Source organism: Dromaius novaehollandiae, chromosome 12 (genome assembly GCF_036370855.1).
Source record: "Dromaius novaehollandiae isolate bDroNov1 chromosome 12, bDroNov1.hap1, whole genome shotgun sequence".
Lineage (NCBI taxonomy): Eukaryota > Metazoa > Chordata > Aves > Casuariiformes > Dromaiidae > Dromaius > Dromaius novaehollandiae.
The window spans coordinates 14299832-14323612 of NC_088109.1; the positions used below are offsets into that span (position 1 = coordinate 14299832).

General features: G+C 39.9%; 1 protein-coding gene across 1 annotated transcript; it reads left to right on the forward strand.

Annotated features, from left to right (window-relative positions):
* The first annotated feature begins 739 nt into the window (after window positions 1-739).
* TXNRD3 (thioredoxin reductase 3) lies at window positions 740-23234 on the forward strand. Its single transcript, XM_026093087.2, has 16 exons — window positions 740-1001; window positions 7444-7504; window positions 9051-9160; window positions 9831-9944; window positions 13043-13115; window positions 14025-14144; window positions 14544-14686; window positions 16106-16221; window positions 16330-16555; window positions 16833-16925; window positions 17335-17411; window positions 18483-18639; window positions 18854-18961; window positions 19874-19969; window positions 21530-21664; window positions 21957-23234. Exons 1-16 carry the CDS (start codon window positions 879-881, stop codon window positions 22017-22019), a joined length of 1815 nt encoding a protein of 604 aa, XP_025948872.1. The 5' UTR covers window positions 740-878; the 3' UTR covers window positions 22020-23234.
* The last annotated feature ends 547 nt before the right edge of the window (window positions 23235-23781 follow it).

The following is a 23781-nucleotide window of genomic DNA, read 5'->3' on the forward strand; positions in this document are numbered from 1 at the left end:
CCTTCTTGTCTCCTCAGCGCCTACGGAACCCCGGCAGCAGGCGATGGCACATGGGGCACGCGTGCCTTCGCCCTGTAGATGGCAGCTTCCCCCATAGGTTTTACCCGAATTTACCGGGTATCCAAAGGGGACAGAAACGCCACCCCGGCGCCTTCCGCGGGGCATTTCTGCCACGTCTGGATACGAGGACGACCGCCTCCAGCTCGGGGATCTGGCGGCTCCGTGAGGGGACTTTGCCTTGATCTTAATAGCGCACGGCAGCGAGGGCAAAGGCCGGCTACAAGCCCGTGAGCCAGTTCCCGTGTGTCCCCTTTAGTCGCTGCCCCGGAACTATTCGCCTCCCCCAGCCTGCGGAGGAGCCACGGGCCCCGCACGGACCGACGCTGCGGGCGCCCACACGGAGGGACCGCCCAGTCACGAAGCAAGCCCACCAGAGCCCGCCTTCCCCCCAGCCTGCGCGACACCCCACTGCGCACGCGCCTTCTCAGCCCCCCCCACCCTCCTTGGGCTATTCCAAACTTCCCTTTCAGTGGAGGGGATGGTTTAAAGAGTGCAAGTTTCTCCCTCTTTATACCACTTTTTCGTAAATATTAACGCTGCTCCTCTGATATAAAGCTTTTTTATGATTATTTTAAAGCTATTCAAAGTGTGTGTGGTGGGAACAAAGGTCGGGACGAGCTCTTTGGCTTTTTATCCCCCCCCCTCTCCGCGGGTAGGTTGGTCCAACCTCCTCGCCGTTCCCGCTCCGGAAGGGGCGGGGCGGGGCGGGTCAGGTCAGTGCGGGCGTTGGGCGCGCGCGCGGTGCCGTTGGTCGTGCGGGGAGTGCGCGGGCGGTGGTGGAGGACGGTTGCGCTGCGCGCACCTCGCCTGGCCCCGCCATGCCGCCGCCGAACCAGACGCCGCTCCCGGACTGGGACGGCCTGAAGCTCCGCGTGCGGACCCTCATCGGCTCCCACCGCGTCATGGTCTTCAGCAAGAGCTACTGCCCCTACTGCAACAAGGTGAGGCGGCGGGAGCCACCGCAGCGCGGCCCTGCCCCGGGCCCCGCCGCGGGGGCAGCGAGCCGCGGCCTGGGGCGCTCTCAGGGCCGCTCCCCTCGGCGTCCCGGCGAGGGAGGGGGCGGCGGGAGCCTCCCGCCGGTCGGCCCCGCCGCGAGGAGAGGCGGGCCCGGCGGGGCCCCCGGGCGAGGCCTTTCCCCGAAGGCGCCGGGCGGTGCGTGCCGGGGCGGCGGGGAGGGTTTAAAGCAAGCGTCGCCAGGATGATGCCTCTGGTGAAAACCCCTTGGGATTTCTGCCGTACTTCTGTAGAACCGTATTCCTCCCCGCCGCTCCCCCGCTGAGTTAACACTGGGTGCCTCCGCTTGGAAACCCCCTTATCAGGCTTGAGATGAGGCAAGGATTCAAAGCAGGGTCCTTCGCAGTTGTTTCCCTTCACCACTTGAACGAAGAGGTAGATGAACGCGTGGGAGGTGCTGCACAGCATGCTTTTTTTTCCTGCTAAGCTGCTTCTGTATCTGTTATGTGAAGGTCGGGGTGCTGGTTGGGTTGCTCTCCTGTTTAAAGTACAAGCACCTCATTGGCATCTGACTTGGACAAAGTACTGAGGACAGTATAAGTTGTGCTCTCTGTTATTTTTGAAACTTGAGGCCAAAGGCTGACTGTATAACAAGAGAATTAGTTATAAACTGTAGCCATAGTGCATGCTTTACAAAAATAAGTATGACTTATGATTAGAGGAAAAAAAAGAATCTTTCCAGCCCTGGTCATGTTTATCCAACTCTGTCTAGATTTTACTTCCTCATGGAGCAGCTGTAACTGGTGAGCCAATGCCATTAAACAAAAGCAGGATCTTTGCTAGAGTTTTAGGATAACAATACTTTATAGTCATACAATCTGTGCGTATGTCTGTAGGTGTTGTAATTCTTTTTGTGTTTTCAAAGAGGATGTTATGAAAAGATTAGTTAAACCTTATAATACCTTATTTGATGTGGCCATGGTGGAAAAACACAATTGGAACTGTGGGATAGAGTTGTGGTATTCTTAAATGGAACTTAAAACCAGGAAAAGACTCAAAGCTGCACTCCTGTGTAGGTTAGACTTCATTCTGGTAGGGGAGGGGGCAGATATTGTGACACTGGTGTAGAAAACACTTGAGTAAAATAGAACACTGTTCATTTACAATTTAATTGAGGTTTTGGGGAGGGAAATTTTCTTACATGAGTGCATAGGCCAAACCAATGCCTTCTCTCTAAGGATGTTTTGACAGTTATAGCATAGTAAGCAGCCCATATCCTTCTAAAATTTGCTTATTTGTCAATGGAAGCTTGAGCAAATGACATAATCGGAGAATGGGAGTCTTGTCTAAGTATAGTCCAGCTGACAGGGATAGTATTTTCTGTTGAGGTGGTTTGGTGACTAAAGCGCTGTCCATTGAGAACCAGACCTTAGTGTTGTGCCCATCTTTACTGCTCTGTGTGCTTTTAGTGATCATGATCTATCAACTGTTGACGTATATGGCATTCAGTGCAATATTTTTTGAGATCATACAGTGGCATAGTAACTTTTTAAAGCTTATAACCTATTCTTTCATCTGTTTATGGTATATAGCTATTTCTAGTGGAGCTAGACTAACACAAAGGGCTTAAGAAAAAGTAGTTTTAATTGTAGTCCGGTAGTTAGATTCCAGATTAATGTGTTTTTCCTGAATTCGTTCAGAGTTTTCCATTAAACAGGATTGCTTGCTTCATGGAAACAATAAGCTCTGAGGAATATTATTTTTATTGCTTTGGAAAGGAGAGCAAATACCTGGAGTGGGTGTGCTCAGAGCCATTTCTAGGAGGGAGAGTTGGTAGACCCTATATGAATCCTTGTTAGGAAACAGGTGATAAATTTGGAGAAGAGGGGGGAAAAAAAGATCACTCTTGTAGGAAGGTTTCCTTGTCTTGCTTTCCTGTTTGGGACAGGAGAGAAAGGTGATATGATGAAGAAAGCGTGTAGAAGTAGCAGCATATTGCAAAGGGAGGATTAGAAGAAGAAAGCTTTATGAATGAGAGAAAAGCCATACATGAGAGATCAAGTGATAAAACACGTAGAAATATTTGCAACAGTTTGGGTATTAACCTTTTCCCCCCTCTTGAAGGCTTAGAAAATAGTGAAAGGAGTGAGAGAACAATGGATAACATAGTATTCTTGCAGACTGGCCTTAGTTGGTAGAATTAATGAAGTAGATATAATTTGAAAGTGTAGTTATACTGTGGATACTTATCCTGTGATCACATGATTTTCAGTTCTTAGAGGGGTGTGAAGAGTATGCTCTGTATCTGTCTTTCACCATGGAGAGTGGTTAGCTGTGAGCTTTTGGTAGGATTAATCGAAAAACTGATGATATTTAGCAGTAGTGCAGAGTACCCTTGTGCCCTAGTACAACCTAATTTGAGGTGTGGGGAAGAATTAATTATTTCAAATGCACCTAGCTGTGCTGAAAAAAAATTAATCTAAATGAATTCAGTAGTTGATTCTGTTTATTCAGGTTAGCTGGTGGTATGACTAAGCAGTTGTGTTGTTCTCTTTCTGCAAAGGCAATTTATTGTTCAATTGCTTTAGCAAAGCAGTAGTGGGAAGAGGGTGGTGTTAGAATAACTTCCTTGCCATAGCTTAACTTGACTGTTTTTAAATTTCTTGTTACCCTGAAAAGACTAACATTGAGTGAGATAGAAATGCATAAAGAAAACAGTTTTTTAGCATAAAGAAGTGCCAAGTCTGAACACTGTGTAGAAATTATTTTAAGAGCAACAAGAGTGGTTGCACAGAAGTTCCTGATTATTCTAGTTTTATGATTTGCTATTACTTATTATGTTACATGTCCACTGGGATGAATAATGACATGTCAGGTCAATTCAGCAGTAGGTATTGCAGAATGTTAGCTGATATGTGAAACAGCAGACATGGGACATACCATATTACTTAACTTCACCGTAGAAAGTTTACTCCAAACCTGCTTAGCTACCTTAACAATAGAAAGCATCTCCAGGAAGAGTTCTCTGAAGTGTTAGACCAATTTCTCTGTTTCAGAGAAGTTTTCTACTGTTTGGTGTTAACTGGAAAATTTTCTAGTGTTTTCCTTTTGTTGTGAAAACTGGAAAGGTTTAGTAGGTAAACAAGGGCCATTGCAGAGGTCAAAAGAGAAGTAAATGGTTGGATCAGTGACCATGCAGCCCAATATCCTGTCTTTGACACTTGCTAGAGAAATGAAATTTTTAGGGTTGAAGGAGAAGAAAGGAGATTTCCCAGAATGCCGTTGCTGTTTCCAGAAGTCTGTCTCAGGAATTTCTTGGTCTGAGATTGTATTAGTTTTATTGAGTTAAAAGTTCTCAGCGGGCTGCTCTTCTATTAGTTGTTCTTAATAACTCTTTTGATCTCCTTGTAATTTTGGCTTCTGAGAAGTCAGGTGGCAGTAAGTTCTGAAATTTGTTTGTATGTTGTGTGAAGGCTTACTTCCTTTTCATTTCAGTTTTTTCTGGTAACTTCATTTGTTGCTGTTTGCTCTGAGTACTCACTTTCTCCAAAATCATTTCCTGTTTGCTTTCTCTGTTATTCATGATTAGTATATGCTGTCTTTTTACCCCTCCTAATCATTTTCTTTTCCAGACTAAAGAGTCATCTATTCTCTCTCTCCCATAGTGAAGACTTCATAACTCTGGTCATATATTTGTCACTTCTTTCTTTCAGTTTCATCTGCTCTAATACAAGCATGCAGTATTCATGTAAAGTATGAAAGCTACTTCTAATTTTTTTTCCTACTCCACATCTACAGCAGAGAATAAAAATTGCCTAAATGCATTGTCTTAAACATTTCTTGAGTGTACTTGTTCTAATAATGTTCTCTGTCCTTTTTCCCCTCCCAAACTGCTGTTGCAGTGTTATAGCAGTAGAGCATTTTAGTGTGTGTGTGTGTGTGTGTATAACTATATGTACATATAAATATATATATATTTTTATATATATAAAATAAAGGCATTTTAGGGAAGGCAGACAGACTCTTCTCAGTGTTGCAGGGTGAAAGGGCAAGAGGCAATGAATGCAAGCTGCACCAAGGAAAATTCCCATGAGATAAATGAAGATTATTTATGGTGGGGATGGTTAAACATTGGAACAGCCCAAAGAGCTTATGGTATCTCCATTCCTCTAGATAAGCAAAACTGAACTGGAAAGTGCTCTGAGCAATCTGATAGAACTTCAGATTTGGCCCTGCTTTGAGCAAGGTGTTGGCCCAGATGACATCCAAAGGTCCTTCCCAACTCAAGTTATTCTGTAGTTGTAACGCTAATGCCATCAGTTATACAAGCAGAGATTATTTTACTATATTACTGTTGCTATATGATCTGGAAAGAAACTTGCCGTGTAGTTGGTAGCAGATATTGAAGCTTTACTTTTGTTTGAATAAAGCTGCAACTCCTGTAGAAGGCACTAGTTTTGGTTTTGGCACAGGTTTTGGCATAGTAACAGCATGGATCCCAGCAGCATAAAAACCATTTTGTCAGGTATTTAACATTTTAAAGCTTATTAGATCAACTCAAGTTACTCTTAGTGAAGTGCTGTCAATAAAAATGAAGTTAATCAGGAAAGCTGGTTGTGAAAGATAGTTTTTTCTGAATTAGGAGCAGCTTTAATTGTTTTATTTTTAGACTCCATGCTGGCAAGGGGGTCCATCACACAGACATTTAGTGTGGTATTATACTTTATCTTTTTCTGCAGAGGCACTATTCACTGCTTCTTGCTAGAGCTGTTTTCAGATCAAGACAGACAGTTATAACTAAAAGCAGAGGTTTTATCCATTGCCTTACAATATCTTTTTGCACAGGTAAGTTGTCAAATCACATTTCAAAGGAGTGCTGTGAGGTATGTCATTGGCCAACTGGAAGGACAGTGCACAATCTCAGTGTTGCCAGTTTTACAAACATGTTACAGTAAAAATGACAGTTACGGAAAGATATTTGGTTTGAATCTGGTAATGGTACACTGTCCCTCTAGAATTAATATTAGAAGAGGAACTGTGTAAAATCAACAAAACAGCTAACTTGTCATTTACTGTTTTGTGGGTGTTGTGTTCTTTTTTTTTCAGTCTAGGCTTGTGTATAGAATTAAGAATTTCATACTAGCTTCTAGATGCATGGAACATGTTTTTGTGATACTGTGTCTTGAGTTTGTCATGTGACTACAAGAGACAAGCAACCTTCTAATGACTAAGCATCTTTAGAATGCTTTTCCTACTTAATGAAGAAGAATAAAAATTGAAGAGGTTAAAAGTACAAATGTTATGTTCTAGTATTAACTCTGTCAATATTTCACAAGTAAGATGAGGCTGGTTTACTAAAGAAATGCCAAACAAGTAAGAACTGTGCCTGCCTGGTCCTGGGGGTTCAGGGAGGTGTTACTAAATAGCAAACCAAAAACTAGAGCTGGAAAAATATTCAAGAGATCATCTAGCCTTGTACCCCTGACTCAGGGTAGGATGGATAAGCAGTAGTTTGAACATTTTTGACATGTACTTTAAAGCCGCTCACTGATGGAGATTGTCATCTACCTAAGCAGTATGTTCCACTGTCTTGCCATTAGGAAAAACTTTTTCTCAATCTCTTGATGCAGTTCAAGACAATTACTTCTATTCCATCCATCACCGTTTCTCTTGTTCCCTGCAGCAGCAGTCCGTTACTGACTTAAACACTGCTGTTTCTTTGTCCATCATTTCTTTGGGTTAAACCTAAATCATTGACTCTTTCATGAGAGTAATTGCTATCTGCTTGTTCTGCATCTCTTTTGAAGTATAGTAGCTGAACTTGGGTGCAGGTCTGGTAGGCATGAGGTGTTCCAGTGCTGAGTAAAGCAAAGCACAGTATTGGAGAGTATTATCCTTTATGTAGCTCTTCAATACCTTTTTCTGCAATTGCTTGACACTTTTGTTTTGCAGGTAATCATCTACTCCCTGCTCTTTTCTTTCGTTATTACTACCAAGGGATCTGGTTGCTGCTTTATCTCTGTTGTTTATGCTTTTCCAGATGGCAGTTATTTTCATGGCTTTTGGTGTGTGTCAGGGATGAAGAGGTCTGCAGCTAAGCAAATCTTATAAAGAAACTGTTTCTTGATGTCAGTAAAACTTGTATCGGTGGGATGCTGTGATGTGGAATGCTTAATCTGAACGTTGTCAAATAGCCTGACTTTAAGAGATGGAATACGCAAAACACAGTAGTAGTGTTTTTGCCAAACTTTATCAGTCATTTATAGTTAGTCCCTTAAAGGATTTTAACTGTGACTTAGAAGTTATCTATATAAGGATGTCCAACATGAAATTTTACCTTCAGCAGTATGTACCAGACCTTAAATTTGTGAAAACTTTGCACTAGAAGTCTGCTTGTGTACAGAAAAATCATACTCATTTGTGTTATAGGTAAAAGAACTCTTCCGTTCCTTGGGTGTAGAATACTATGCTTTGGAACTTGATGTAACTGGTAAGTAGAAGATAGAATCTATCACATGCTGCTTAGTGTGGCTAAAACTGGGTGACTCCAAGGCTGTCTTGAACTCCTGGAGATTATTTAAAATAACTTCATTATATCCAAAGATAAAACAGCAATTAGGTGTTAATATGGATTTTAATACAGAATGTGTTTTTAATATAACTGAAGGTTTTGACTTCTGCACAAATCAGCTGATAGAGGATGTGAGAAATCTTTGGTTTCTGTCTTTGAGGAAAAAGCCTGTAGTATGGCTCCATTTCTCCTAACAGTTCTTTTGTGGCACTAAATGAATTGTTAATGTTTGACTTGGTATGTGAGTGACCTTCATAGGGGAAGTTGCTGAGTCTTTGGAAAGAAGGGTAAATTCCAATACCTTGGTTGTGGCCAATGCTAGCTTTTTTCTTAAAGCCCATGCTGTTGTAGTGTTAACGCACATGCAGTTCATTATGTATTCATGTACATAATGCATGTAGTTTTAATGTAGTTTTAAGAACAAGTAGTTTCTAACATAATTCTCAATAAACTAATCTTCTGGCACCAGTGGTAAGTTGTTAATTATGAACCATTATCCATCCATTTTTTTTCTGCACTTAAACTTTCTTGCTAATGCTTTTCTGAAGTGTTTGAGCTTAAGTCGTGTTTGGAAACATACACTTATTTGCTGATCCAAAGCATGTTGTCTTACTTATTTTTACTTTATATTAAAGTTGTTATAAAATAAACTAATCATAGCCCAAGATATGCAAAGTATAGCTCAAAGGATTTTTGTTATTTTTAACCCCTTTCTGGAATTACTTCTAGTTAAGAATATATTTCCCTTGCAATTGCTGTAATTAGTAATGCTAAGTAGATATGGTCTTGGAGTAAAAAGATTTTTATCTAGAAACTACTACTGTAAATTGTCCTTCCCTCATCTACTGCTGTACAACTGCTATGAAATCCAAATTGAGCCTACGTGGAGGTGTTGGTGATTTGGAGGACAGGTCAAGTCAGGCATGATTTTAAAACTAGAAGGTTTAAGATGGTGTGGTGGGTACGGAAAGTATTTAAGGTAGCTTCAGGTAAGCAAAAGAGCATGTTCATTCCTCCTGCCTCCAAATTCTTATAACACAAAGCTGCTGGGCATGTCTGCGTATGCTGGCAAACCTTGACAGAGGATTTATGCCAAAGCCAGACAATTTGAAAGAAAAGCTGTCTGCATGATCTCCTGTGATATCAGGACAAGAACTCTTGTTGTACCAAGTATCATGTTGGCAGGCAGAAGCTCTGATAAGAATCCAGGAAATATGGTGACTGAACTTAATGACCAACTTTTCATCAAGCTGTAGGATTTTTGGCTTAAAGCACTAATTTATCCATTGTATTTGAGGTGTGCTCTTTTGAGAAGTAATTTCTGATCTACAAATATGATGCTTATAATAAAACTGTTTTCCTGGTGGGCCTACAGTATGTTACAGTCTGGGTCTATAATACTTAGCTTGTCTTAAAAGGTCTCTCTGAAAATTATTCTGTAATGTATCTGTTTTTATATACCTAGATGATGGACCCAGTATTCAGCAAGTATTAGCAGAGCTAACTAATCAGAGGACAGTTCCTAATGTATTTGTGAATGGAAGGCATGTAGGTGGATGCGATTCAACTTTCCAGGTAACTTTTCTTTAAACACCAGTTGGGAGTAGACAAGGCTATTGTGGGTGCTTGAGGGTTTTGTTTTGTTTTTTTGGTCAAGATACTTTTTGTGCAACTCAACTACCTCATTTGTTAGTGAGTGAACTTATTGGGACCAAAACAAATAGGTTAAGTTTTCTATTACAAATATGTAATTATATTTAATTTTCTTCTTGAATTTAAGTCAAAGCAGACAGTCTCCAGAACTTCCAGAGCATTCTTAGAAAGTTTTTGTAGCTCTAAATACAAGCCATAGAATTGAGGAAATAGGCCATCAGTAGCTGCCTGAATTTGCTGTTTGATTGTAACTACACTTTTGGGGACATAAAGGCTATTATGTAAGTAAAATGGGAAACACTTTTGAATCTTTTCTAGGAATCTGAACTTCAGAATCACAGAATAATTTAGGTTAGAAGAGACCTCTGGAAGTAATCTAATTCAGGCTCCCATTGTAAAGCAGGCTCAACTAGATAAGGCTGCTCGGAGCCTTTGACCATACAGATACTGATATTCAGAAACAGTTTTATTTTCTGTTAAGAAATTAAAGTGGGGAATATGACATGGGGCGACCTAGGTTAGAAAAGGTAATGCAGTTCAGTCTTTGTTTGCTCAGAAGTCTGTGTTAATTTGACTTTTTTTCTTTTTACAGGCTTATCAGAATGGATCACTGCAGGAACTTCTTGGGGATAGCAAAGATGCAGAGCCCTATGACTATGACCTCATTATTATTGGTGGTGGCTCTGGTGGACTTGCTTGTTCCAAGGTATGACATGAATCTTATATTAAATAATAGGTTCCATATAAAACCTCAGAAACTCTCTGCATCGATCACAATAGTATAAAACAGTCTGATAGTTTGATTATTACTGTTCAACTTGTTAATGAATCAATAGTGGTCTAGTAGTAATGTCTGTGAAACTCTGTGGACCAGTTTCTGACCAATTCCCAGTCAGGTCTAGCCATCTGGCTGAGGGTAGAACCAAAAGCTTTTTAAGCATCTCCTCTTCATGTGTAGCATTTGGGCACTTGAATACTTCCAAACAGTAATCTGGAAAACCCACAGGCAACTCTTGAAGCACTCCTGTTTGTTTAGGATCCCGGATGACTGATTATCTTCTAAAATGAAGTGTTTTCAGCTGTACTCTCAGAACTGACTCACTGCTTGCTTTTATTAAAGCACCTACAAGGAGAAGTGATAACAGATTGTGTACTACTATCACAATTAACTATTGTTCAAAGTGCCTCAGGATCTGAGATGCCGATTCAGTTTTCCCTTCTACATGAAGGATTTGAACACACACTTCCCACCTCTAAACTAGTCTTCTAACCATCGGTTTATGGTTTAGGTTACTGTCACAACCTTGATGATTACTGTACAACAATACAGTTAAGTATGCAACTTTCACTAGGTCAGTCAAAGAAAGACAGACAAAGGTGTCATAGCATACTCTTTGCTCCACTTAGTGGGAGAAGGTGAGCGTTCTCATTCCTGCAGCCAGAAGTGTCTGTATTTTACGATCCGCATTCACTGGTCATTGATGAGAGATGAACTTGAATGTCCTCAGACTGAAGAGGGCTTTGAAAACCTTTCCTGTTCCTCAGAAAATACTGTAATAACTAGGCTGTTGTATTTATATAAACCTCTCTTCCCTCTGCCCCACAACTGCTTCAAGTGGCTAAAGTTGTACTTTATTAGAGGCTCAGTCTTAGGCATTCTCAGAATGTTCCAGACTTTTTCTCATAGTGCCTTGTGGGACATGAGTTGTAAGCTTGGTGGTAAGTACTAAACTTTCAGAGTTACAGAATCACAGAACTGTTGAGGTTGGAAGGGACCTTCAGAGACCATCTAGTCCAACTCCCCTGCAGGAACCCTGAGACTCAAGCATGATCTCCTAAAGCAGGCTGCCCAGGACCCTGCCAGACAGCTTTTGAATATCTCCAGGAATGGAGATTCTTCAGGCTGGGCAAACTGTTCCAGTGCTCGGTCACCCTCACAGAAAAAAGGTTTATCTTAGAGTCAGACGGAACTTCCTGCATTTCAGTTTGTGCCTGTTGCTTTTTGTCCTGTCAGTGGCCACTACTGAGAAGAGTCTGGCCTCATCCTCTTTACACTCTGTCTTCAGATGTTTATATGTATTGGTAAGATTCCCCCTCAGCCTTGTCTTCTCTAGGCTGAACACTTCCAGCTCTCTCAGCCTTCTCATACAAAAGATGCCCTTAGATCATTTTAGTGGCCCTTCACTGAAGTCACTTGAGTAACTCCATCTCTCTCTTACACTGGGGAGCCCAGACCTGGACACAGTACTCCAGGTATGGCCTTACCAGGACTGCATTCAGTAGAGAAGGATCACCTCCCTTGACTTGCTGGCAACGCTCTTCCTAATGCGCCCCAGGATGCCATTGGCCTTCTTGGCCCCAACGGTACGTTGCTGGCTTATGGTCAACTTGTTGTCCACCAAGACTGCCAGGTCTTTTTCTGCAGAGCTGCTTTTCAGCCTGTACTCGTGCATGAGTTTATTCCTAGGTGAAGGACTTTGCACTTCCCTTTATTGAACTTCATGAGCTTCCTCTCTGCTCATTTCTCTAGTTTATCAAGGTCCCTCTAAACAGCAGCACAGCTATCTGATGTATCAGTCCTCCCGACTTTGCATTATCCACAAACTTGCTGAGGGTGTACTCTGTCCCATCATCCAGGTCACTGATGAATAAGTTGAACAGGAGTGGACCCAGAATTGACCCCTGGGGTACACCACTAGTTGCTGGCCTCCAACTATACTTTGCACCACTGGTCTCAACCCTCTGAGGTCTGCCATAAAGTGAGATAGTTCAGGTTTTCATAAAATAAGAGATGCCTGGGTAACTCTAAACTGTTTGATCCAGGATTGCAATAACTGCAAGAGTTCTTCAACAGATTTGAGGCAATGAGAGATTTGATCCAAGGCCTTAAAAGATCAAATGAGGGGTGGAGTCAATCAATGCCTAATCATCCTTTGGATATAGGATCACAGGATAGTTCAGGTTGGAATGGACCTTAGGAGGTTATGTAGTCTGAGCTCCTACTCCAAGTAGGGTCAACTATGAGGTCAGACAAGGTTATTTAGGGCCTCACCCAGTTAGGTCTTGAAAATCTCCAAGGATGGAGATTGCCCAATGTCTTTGGGCAAACTGTTCTGCTACTTGAGTGTCATGATGGTGTGAAAGTCTTTTGTTATTTTCAGTCTGAACCTCCCTCGTTTCAACTTATGGCTGTTGTCTCTCACCCTTCAGCCATCCACCACAGTGAAGAGCCTGGCTTCATCTTCTTTATGGTCTTCTCACAGGTATTAGAAGGTTGCTGTTAGGTCCCCTGGAAGCTTTCTCTTCTCCAGGCTGAAAAAGCCAAGTTCCCTCAGCCCCTTCTCATAGATTGTGTGCTCCAACCCTCTGACCATCTTGCTTGTCCTCCACCAAACTTTCTTCAGTTTGTTGATGTCATTTTCTGTTATTCCTGAACATACCAGGTCACTTCTGCCTCCTGAGAGAAAAGGAGAGCTAACAGCATACATTTCTTTTGGTGAGGTAGTGGAGGATACTAGGCTGATAAGCCCATCTTGTACCCTCTTCAGATCATGGCTTTTGACAGCGTAGGTTCACATGGGTGCAGCACTGAAAATAGGCATGCATTGAATCTCGAGAAGAGTAATACTTTTTGAGGAATTTTAATTTTTTAGCAGAGGAGATAGAAGAGCCAAATGGTAAAGACTGACTAGCAGAAGAGCCTTCTATTAGTGCAAAGTGAATCATAACCATAAATGAGAAGGCAGGCTTTTTTTGGTCAAAGGAAAGTTTAGTAATGCTTACTTGTCTCTCTCTCTTTCACAGGAAGCTGCTGTCTTAGGAAAGAAAGTAATGGTATTGGATTATGTTGTTCCAACACCTCTAGGTACCTCATGGGGTAAGCTTCTGTTAATTTGTATTTTATAGCACTTAAGTACCAGTGGTGCATACTGAGTTGTTATATATTATGGATTTGTATTCTTGGATATTGAAACAGAATTCTTATCGCTCTAGAGCATGGATAATAAAGGACTTTTCTGGCATGCATGTTCTTAACAGTTACTTCTGTTTTGTGCATTGCTAACTATTTCGGTTCTTTGTCGAATCTTATTCTAACTCTGTTCACTTTCAAACCAGAAAGTGGCCAGATTGTGTGTTCGTGTTCTTGTGTTTGTGGTTTTTTGTTCCTTTATTTGGATTTTTCTTTTTACTTTTTAGTTCATCTAGTTCTATTTTGTGGATAGCCGGTCTTGGCTACCTTTAAAACAGATGTATGTGTCTGTCCGCGCAAGCATCACCTTTCCATAACTATAGACAGCTGCTGTCTGACCTTATTAGTGCTACTATTGGCACTTGAGAATGAGTTAAGGAACTTCACAGGTCATTTTGTATTTAGTCAAAGTGTGAATGTGCTTTCATAGCTAAAATTTCAAATGTATGTGTTTGACTACATGGAATAAGTGATACTAAACTAAAAATTCTATGCTTTTTGCCTGCCTTACTTGCCAATTTGACTAAAATCCAAAGTACTCTGTAAATAAGTGTTCTGGATCTGTGTTTAAGATATCATCACGCTGTAGTCTTCTTGGTTTGATGGCTCAAGTAACTTAAACTGAATACAAACTTGTAAACTCAGTATGTTTTTTTCATTGTATTTTAAAATGTCTCTTGGAAGAAAAACCTCATATTTGCTTGCGTGCCTATAGCAAGCAGCACCGAGTGGTATATGGGTGACTAACAAAGCATGTAATAGGAGAAACATAAATATCCTGTTTGTGCTGGTAATAATGGGCTTTTTTCATCTTAGGACTCGGTGGCACTTGTGTAAATGTAGGTTGCATTCCTAAGAAACTAATGCACCAAGCAGCACTTCTGGGACAGGCACTCCAAGATTCAAGGAAATATGGCTGGCAGTATGAAGAACAAGGTTAGTAGGAATGCAAAGGACAGACAAGGCAGGGTGTGGATGAGACTCTGAGCTTAAGATAGTTCTTGTTTAGACACTAGCGTAATAAATGCAGAGTTCAGTAGCTTTCCTAAGTCAATCAGAAGGATTCCTCCCTCTTGAGTCATTGAAAGCTAATTGTGTTTTGTTCCCTCTCTTAATTGAATTAATGAAAGAACATCTAGAATTGACTTTACAATTTCAGATCATACTAAGTCAGGTAAATACAGCATAGTAGCACAAGATTTTAATATATATTCTTACTGCTAATGCTAGTTATGGCTGCTTAGCATGTCATACAATGAATAAGGCTTAAGATTCTCTTTGAGGAGTTCATTGCACTTTAATTTTCTTAACTGTGAAACTGATGGCTTGTTTCAGTTAAACACAACTGGGAGATCATGGTAGAAGCAATTCAAAACTACATAGGTTCTTTAAACTGGGGCTATCGAGTGTCCTTAAGAGAGAAGTCTGTGACATACATCAATTCCTATGGAGAATTTGTTGAACCACACAAAATAAAGGTATGTACCATGTTTAAGTTCTCCCTGCCCAACTAAATAGAGAAGTTTTATCTTCTAAGGTTGCCTTTTCAAATCTAACGTAGAAAAGGCTTCATCCTGAAATTCACTCCAATTTAAGTTAAAAAAAAGTCATCTCAAAAATAAGTTACAATTCAGATTAATATTGCACTTTAGTACATGTCACTGTTTGCAAACCTAGTAACTGTTATGTAGAAGTAACATGGGCACCTGGAAACTGAAGTCTTCCATCAATAGAGTGAGGTAGTCTCAGCTGCTAACTTCATGACTGAGGTCAACAGCCTGAGCCAAGAAAATCAGCAAAGAAAAGCTGTAAAACCTTACCACTTGGAAACTCATAATACTGAAGTGCAAGGGCTATAGAAATAAACTCAGACTAAGCACTTGCATTAAAGTGCTGCTAGATCTTACGCTGTATCAGCATAAGAATTAAACTACCAGCTTTGCAAGACAAAACATGTGCTGGTGATCTTGCAGTAAGTGAAAGGTTAACTTAGAAGTGCATATAGAGTTAAGACTTTGGTCATTGGGTATAATTGCTTTCAAGTTTGTGAAGGCTGAACTGCATGTGTTTCAAACTAAGAGAGTAGCACTGAGGGGGTAGTATGCTCTACTTACTTCATCTTCCTGACTGTTGTAGTGACAAGGTGTACAGGTCATCTACTTAGTAGTGTCCTTGGTCTGGTCTACAAATGAAGTAGAACAGATAGACTTTGAGCCAGAGATTGGACTAGGTGACTTTGAGGTCCATTTCAACTTGAATTATCATATGAATTGGAGAGGAAGAAAAATTCCCTCTATATGTATTGGCAAATAGCTCAAAGTAAGAATGAAGGTCAAGTTTTGGGAGAGATGCATTGCCAAGATGAGTGAAATTCTCCAAGACCAAGGGCCTCTAGAGGTCAAGGAAATAGCTAAATTAGTTTTAATTCTTTTAAGTTGGGATATTAGGCTCTCTGAAAGCATATAACTATTTTTTCTAATGTAAGCCTAAGAAGCAATTGATATTACTGTTAGTGGCATTTTGTTGATCTTTTGTTGGTGGAGGAGAAAAAAATACTTTCTGTGGTGGAGTTTACATCATCTTATTTTAAAATTATTTGAACAATTCAATCTAAACGAATAGCTGATGTGGACAGGATTCAAAGAGTAAATCACATTGTGTGCTAACTAACGTGGGAATATCCTGATTCAACTCTGATTCAACTTGTTACTCTTCAGTGATCTGCATGGCTTCCCTATAAATGCAGTAGGCTTTGCTTTAAACTGCCTGTTCTTAATTCTTAAACATACCCACAAATTTTAGATTCTTAATGAAGGTTATTTAGCTGTTTTTCATTTGTCATAAAGCCTATTCCTGATAATAAAGTCTTTCTTAACTGTGTCTATATATATAAACAGGCAACTAACAGGAAAGGACAAGTAACCTATCATACAGCAGAGACTTTTGTCCTGGCCACAGGGGAAAGGCCTAGATATCTGGGTATCCCTGGAGATAGAGAGTACTGTATCACAAGGTGAGATGAAAAGGCATAATAGACTGAATTTCGTCTACTTGAGTGTTTGCAAAGGCAAACAAATGTGTGTTGGAAGAGCCTTGCAACTTATGCGTCTTTTCTTTTTAGCGATGACCTCTTCTCCCTGCCTTACTGCCCTGGCAAAACTCTAGTTGTGGGTGCTTCCTATGTGGCTCTGGAGTGTGCAGGATTTCTTGCTGGTCTAGGTCTGGATGTCACAGTGATGGTGCGTTCCATACTCCTTCGGGGATTTGACCAAGAAATGGCAGAAAGAGTAGGTGCCCACATGGAAACACACGGTGTGAAGTTCATCAGAAAGTTTGTACCTTCTCAGGCAAGTACTTTATTTTGGTTTCTTCTTTCTGCACAAAATAACCTTATTTGTTAGAATATGGAATAGAATAGACTATGCGTGTTAGAATAGCATGTGTAGGATGCAAATGCCTTCTGGGAAGGTTTTAGCTCTATATGGGAATAAATTTTTTGAGACTAAGCTTTTTGGGTTTTTTTTTATATGCTACCAGAAGATCAAGTTAGGTCAAGGTTTGAAGTGCCAATGCAAGTGGGCTGTGCTGTTTAAAACAATTCTAAGCTTATGTGTATTTATTCAGGTCGAAAAGCTGGAGGAAGGCATGCCTGGAAGACTGAAAGTGACAGCGAAGTCAACTGAGGGGCCAGAAGTTTTTGAAGGAGAATATAATACTGTAAGCATTTCTGCATTGAATATATGCAGCAGTATGAAAATGTGTTAAAATACATTAAGAGCTGTTCAGGAGAAAAGTAAAGGGAGGCCTTGCTTGGCAGATTATTCACATACCAACAGCTTACTGCGAGAAAGATGATGCAAAAGTTGAATATACATTTTGAATTGAGCCCAGTCAGCAGAATCAGTGAAACTTAGCATTTGGAATTTAGTTCATGTGAATGGTGCTATTATTTCTATTTGTTGCATCAAACAAGTTGAACATACCGTTGGTACTTCTTTTCTTCACAAAAGTTTTTAGAGAAGTGACTTCAACCGTATGCTTTGAGGTTTTTAACAAAAAGCAAGAAAAGGGTGATCAGCATAACACTTTCTTGCATAAAATTGCTGCATGTAACTTTATTTTTTAGGTTTTGATAGCCATTGGTCGTGATGCCTGTACCAGAAATATTGGTTTAGAGACAATTGGTGTCAAAATCAATGAGAAGTGAGTATTGTTTATCTCTCCCAGACTACTTACTGGGATTATTCTGTACATCTTTCTAACAATGATACTGGTGTTTTTTAAATCCCCACTACTACACTGAGCAACTCAGTGAACCTTTAAAACCTCTTTCGCTCCTGAAAAATGAGTGAGTGCAATTATTCATGAACTTCATTTCTTAAATACCTATTTCATAAAGGAATTATTCTGAATTGATGATCACTTATTGATCACTATGCATAAGGAATAGATTTTTAATATTTGCTTCATTTGCTTAGGAACTACAGTTTATGAATTCCCTTGAATTCAAGGCTTTATTCATTCCTCTTCCTTAACTTTTAACTTGCTCACTGGTTTTATTAGTGTACAGATTTCAGCACTTATTGTTCTGTGTAAGTGAGCTCAAACTTGTGGTTCTACAAGAAGCTGATTAAATCTGAGAGGTGACTTTCACTATTTATAGTAGGCTCGTAAAGCTTCAAATGATGCCCTAGCCCTGGAACTCATGTGGCTAGTCAGTCTGGGGATCTAAAGAAGCAGCAAACTACTTGCTTTCTACAGAGTTAACTTTCTTCTGGTTTCTCCTTGGTGTCAGAGTGTTAAAACTGGTGCAAAGAAAGAGGCAGGATCGTGTAGTTCTGGAGAAGGGGAATGATCAGGATCAGGTTACAGTAGCTAACAAATACATCAACCTATTTAAACATGTGAGTGATGCTACAGCTTTTTTTTCCCCAGAGGGGAAAATGTGAAATGGAGGTTGTATAATCTTCAAGAAAGAAATCCAAATACAGATATAATAAAAGGTCCAAATATGTCTACCTTCATTGTCATCAGACTTGCACTATTGCTGGGGAAAAAACTGGACCACTGAATACTGAATTCAGCATTTGTTAAGAGGCAAAGGTAATTGGCCTGAAGAACTTGCTATTGATGTAAAGCATAAGCACACTTAAAGTATGCTCAATAGCTGAAAATAACATCTATTTTTAGCAGAACAGCTCTCATTTGGTTTCTGCTGAGCTCTGAGGGAAAGTCATGATATTGAACTCTGTTCTGTTTTCTGTTTGCTTAAAGGAATGGGAAAGTACCCGTAAATGATGAAGAACAAACCAATGTGCCTTATGTTTATGCTATTGGTGATATCTTGGATGGAAAACTTGAACTTACTCCAGTTGCCATTCAAGCAGGAAAACTGCTAGCCCGCAGGCTTTATGGTGGTAGCTCTACAAAGGTAAAGCTCTAGGAATAGAATATTAATTTACTTCTATGTTTCTCGCTTCAGAATAGTAGTAACTCACAGGAGCTGATTTGTTCATACAACCATGGGCACAGAAAACAAGTTGTGAATGTTTTGTAAAGTACTGGCTAATACAACTTTTCCTCTCTAAAATGTACTGTATAGAACTTGCACAATCTAATATATAAATTTGTATTTTTATTTTTAGTGTGACTATATCAATGTACCAACGACAGTGTTTACTCCTTTAGAGTATGGCAGCTGTGGATTAGCTGAAGAGAGAGCCATGGAAGAATATGGAAAGCAAAACTTAGAGGTGAAAATGCTTAAGACTTGTTTAACTTGTGGCTTAATTTATTCTAACCTCTCTGGTTTAGACTCAGAATGTAGTGTTAAAACAAGATTAGGTGAACAGGTCTTTTTGATTGTGGCAGTAGTGAAGTGTTGTCATTTGGCTGACAGGCTTTTGGACCCCCAGAAGCTTAGGAGCATTTGATACAACTAGAATTTTGTGTGGCTGTTAGCATGCTGCCAGGAAGCATTTGACTTCAGGAAGCTAAACTCAGGCTGAAAACAGTATGTAGCTTTTTTTGTTGTAGTGAAGAAAAGCCTCATGTTGCTGTAAAATAAGAGTCTTGGGATGATCTATTTCCCACTTGTTCATTATACCTCAGTTTGGAAAGACTTTCTTCCTGTTTTTTTCTTTTTCCTTAGGGCTATAGTAATATCGACCGAAACTCCTTTACTTTTGATGCTAATTTCTGGCTTTTGCATTCCTCTGAGACAGTTTCATTAGTGCTGTTTAGATTCCCTATGTTTAACTCCTTGTGTTCTTCAAATATATTTGGCATTGTTTAGCTTCTTCTATTAATTGTTTTGCAGAATAGAGTTAAATTCATAATAGCTAGATATTAGTTTTGTATTCCTACTGAAGAGCTCTTGCTGCACATATGATCTTAAAATGCCGTGTCTCAAGGCTGTAGCTGTTTTAATGAAGTCTTTAAATGAGGGGACGCTTGTTTTGAGTCAAGCTCAGCTACTAACTTTTGGAAGAAAGGCTGCTTAGAGCAGGGGGAGAAAAATCACTGATCCTGTCTAATATACATTGTGAAAGTGTAGTGGGTTAAATTTTAAACTACCTATTTGTAAAGATAAGCTAACAAATGAGAATTATGTCAGACTGAATACTTTATCAAATCTTAATGCCCTTTCTTTGTCATCCTCCCAGGTTTATCACAGTTTGTTCTGGCCACTTGAATGGACAATACCAGGAAGAGACAACAATACTTGTTATGCAAAGATCATCTGCAACAAACATGACAATGTGAGTAACAAGCTAGAATAGATGTGCTGAGTATATTCTGAAAATAGTCTTACTAGTCTTTTGACTAGTTTAAAACTTTTATCTGGCCTGCCTGAAGTCACTTCTACCCATTAATATTTGCTTTCAGAGGTTTAATCAATTGGGAGAGTGCTAGTTCTTTGGTATAACAGCTGTTTGGGCAAATGCTAGCTTTTTATGTTATGAAATTTCATCTCAAGTTCCTCAGGACAGACTTGTGAAGAAATTCTCCAGGTTTTTCTTCCAAGTAGGTGCTGAGTAGCTATACAATCTACATTCTTGCTTTAGGTTTCTGATGTTGTGAGTTTTGCCTTTTGTAGTGTGAGGTTTTGTATGTTCAGCAGAAACTTGGAAAACATGTTGCTGTTCTAGAAACTCGGTGATGTGAAATGGGAATTTATAGTGAATGGTGTGTTCTTGTTGTGGAAAAAGTGCTGATGCTGTCCAGTAACTATCCCAAAAGCCATCTGGGAGAACAGATTTGCAAAGGAAGATTTTGGTGTCAAAATCAGGGAAAACTTTGGGGGAGAAGGAATGTCAGAGTGAAAGAGTATGGTGTTTAAGCTAAGAGGATGTGAGCTTACTCTCTGCAGCCTTCAGGAAAGGATTAAGTGAGCTCCTAAGGAAAAAAGATGGGGGAGTTGGAAGTTTTTTTGTTTGGACGCTCATTGGAAGAAGTCTTTATATGGAAGGATCACAGTGGAGGGATGGACTTTCTTTAGGTTTCTGTGAAACTTGTTTGTTTTTAGTTTTTTTTTTTTTTTTTTTCCCCCCCCTTCCCCTAACATGGGAGTGGGAAAGGAATGTAGGGTAAATACAGTCTTTAAATCCTTTGTATTACAAGGAATTTTTATCCCATCCAATTATGGCCAGACCTTTGCTAGCACCTATTTGAATGCATGGAAACAACCTGAGAAAATGTTTCAAAACAAAATGTTTATCCTTCTTCATAAATCAATTTGTAAAGCAAGTCAGAACAAACTACACCCCTTTTTAAGTCATTTTTATAGCTATTGCCATTACTCTGGATCTTGCTGCAGACACATTTTGTTCCATATTGAAACCTATAATAGTTTCACTTTCCTTGTTAACTGCTTGGCAGAGGAAGGGAACAGTCAGTAAAGCTATTCAGTATTAGATTTTTAACAGACCAAACAGGTCTTCCATCTGACTTAATTTAGATGTAGAGAAAGGTAATTCTAGATCAACATTCTGAATGTACTGTATATCTACAAAATAAGTAGCAGAGAAAACTGATCCGTTTATTTTTGGACACTATCTTTTGAATTACAGTGCTGCTTCGATGATTTTAAAACTCATTTCTCTGCAATACAAATTTGTTTTGTTCTGATATACTAGACTGAAATGAACTGTAGAACTATCCTCTTTTCAGAGTAGCCTTTTTTATTGCAGACAGTGCTATTGACCAGCTTGAATAGCATATAGTTAAGTATGGTGGGAGTTATATCAATCCCTGAAGAGCATTTGTTAAACTTTGCCCTGAACTAATTCCTGTTCTGTTCTTACCTCTCTTATTTAAAGAACCGTGTGATAGGTTTCCATGTTCTTGGACCTAATGCTGGTGAAGTTACCCAAGGTTTTGCTGCCGCAATAAAATGTGGTCTCACCAAAGAATTACTTGATGAAACAATTGGTATCCATCCAACTTGTGCAGAGGTAAGGGAGGACAAACTTCTTTTAACTCCTGCTTTGAAGGTGGTTACCTAGATGAAAGAAAGGAATAGTAAATTGCATTTCATAATGAGATTTATTTTGTTTAACTTCTAGCTGCAAGATACTGATATGTGGTAGGAAATGTATGTTAGCTGTGCTCTGCATCCTGTATTCCATTGTAACCATTCATAGAAATCTAGTGCTGTTGCTGTACAAGAGGAGACCCAATAGATGTAGCCACATAGATGACAGTACAGAGCAACAGTTAATAAGCTGTTGTTTTGGTGTCTTACAGGTGTTCACTACAATGGACATTACAAAATCTTCAGGACAAGATATCAGTCAACGGGGCTGCTGAGGTTAAACCTGCTGTTTTATCTGTTTTCACATTGTACACACTTGGCTCTGTGGAAGCCCTAGTACATCAACTACTTTTGGGCAAAATAAACATTTGCATCAGTACCAATGTATGTACTGCAGCCGGGAGAGGTGCCTTTGTAAGGCTTCCTGAGTAAATAGTGTTGCAAATGGAAACAGTCTTACAGCAGGGAAAACTTGAACTGTAAATCCTGACTTTGCTTGGAAACGGCACTAATGTGCTTTTTTGACGTTCTGGCTCGGAACCTTATTGTGAGGTGAGCTACGACTGATGACTGCCATGCAAGGGTGGGAGATCTCTTCATCCAGTCAGATGACTGAACTCCTGAAGGAAATGAAGTTGCACAAATTAAAGCTAACACTTTTAGGCTCCAGTGTCTTGTGTAAATGCCCTAGACAGAGGACAAATGTATAACTGAATGATTCTTGCCTAAGTTTACAGTTTACTGATTTGTTTTGATGCATTTTGCTTTACTTAATTGTATATCCAGTTGAGGCAAGATGGCACAAAACAAATGCAAGTGACAAGCAGTGCAGTTCAAGCACTAGTCTCTCGTCTCAACCATTCTAAAACTTCTACGTAATGTAAGACATTGCTGTTAACATTCATAGTTGTTTGACCTCAGGTGACATGCCTTCAAGATACACATTTCAGTGGTAGGAATCTTGTGTGTTAGGATTGAAGTGCATGAGCACTAGAATGCAAGACCTTGTCAGGCTGCTGTTTCTGTTCATGAGTATTTTCAGTGCTAATAGTCTCAAATCTGATTTCAGCTCTCCAATGTAAAATATCACATGAATCAGAACTGCAAGTCAGTACTATTATATGGAGTATTGAAATCTGGTGGAGAAGGGTCTAAGAGCACACTGTTCCACTCGTATAGCAGGTGCCTGTCCCTGATGGTAATATGCATTGTATAGAATGTCTGATGCATGTGTTGCAGCAGAGAACAATGAATAAGTGTGCTGTCATGGTTTGTGTAGCGTCTTGTATAGTCAGTAGTCTGAGGCTTTATTCCACCCCTAGCATTCTGTTCTGGGGGAATTATGCTTGAATTTGGCTTTTCAGTTTTGTCCAAAGAGATGTTTTGAAAGACTATTCTGAACACTGTATGATAGTAAATGAACAGGTTTTTAACTATTTAATCTGTGATGTATCATGGAATTTGAAGTTCAATAAACAAAACATACAACATTTTTATGGTGTCTGACCTCATGGTTTACATTATTGCATACTTAAAGATTTTGTGCTTCAATTGTATTGTTTATCACATGCAGTACCAAAACCTGTATAGACCTGTGCGTGCTGGAATCTCTGCAATGGAGAAACAAGTTATATTGCCACCTCTGGGGGCTTGCTCAAAAAAATCTAACCCCCTTCTGTTTGAACAGAGAGAATTCTGTATATTGAAGTTGAGGATAATATAGCAGGAGTTCTACGCACATCAGAAAGTACTAAATGTGTATATGTGTTGTAGTGTTTAACTACAAGGTAGCTGAAAGATGCTCAGTGGAATCTAGCCAGATTATTAGCAGCGTATTTTGCTAAAGGTGGTCTGGTGTTTAACTCATGGAGACTTTGTGAGTTTGTTGTGGGTACTTACTAATACTACAAAGTTAGTAGCCATTTTACTTGAGAATGGAGACACTTGCTGAACTGATGGGCCTGAGCCATCTGCTTGCTATCACTTCTGCAGCAGTGACCTGAAGAGTAGCACTGCCAATAACTTGCATGCCTGAAA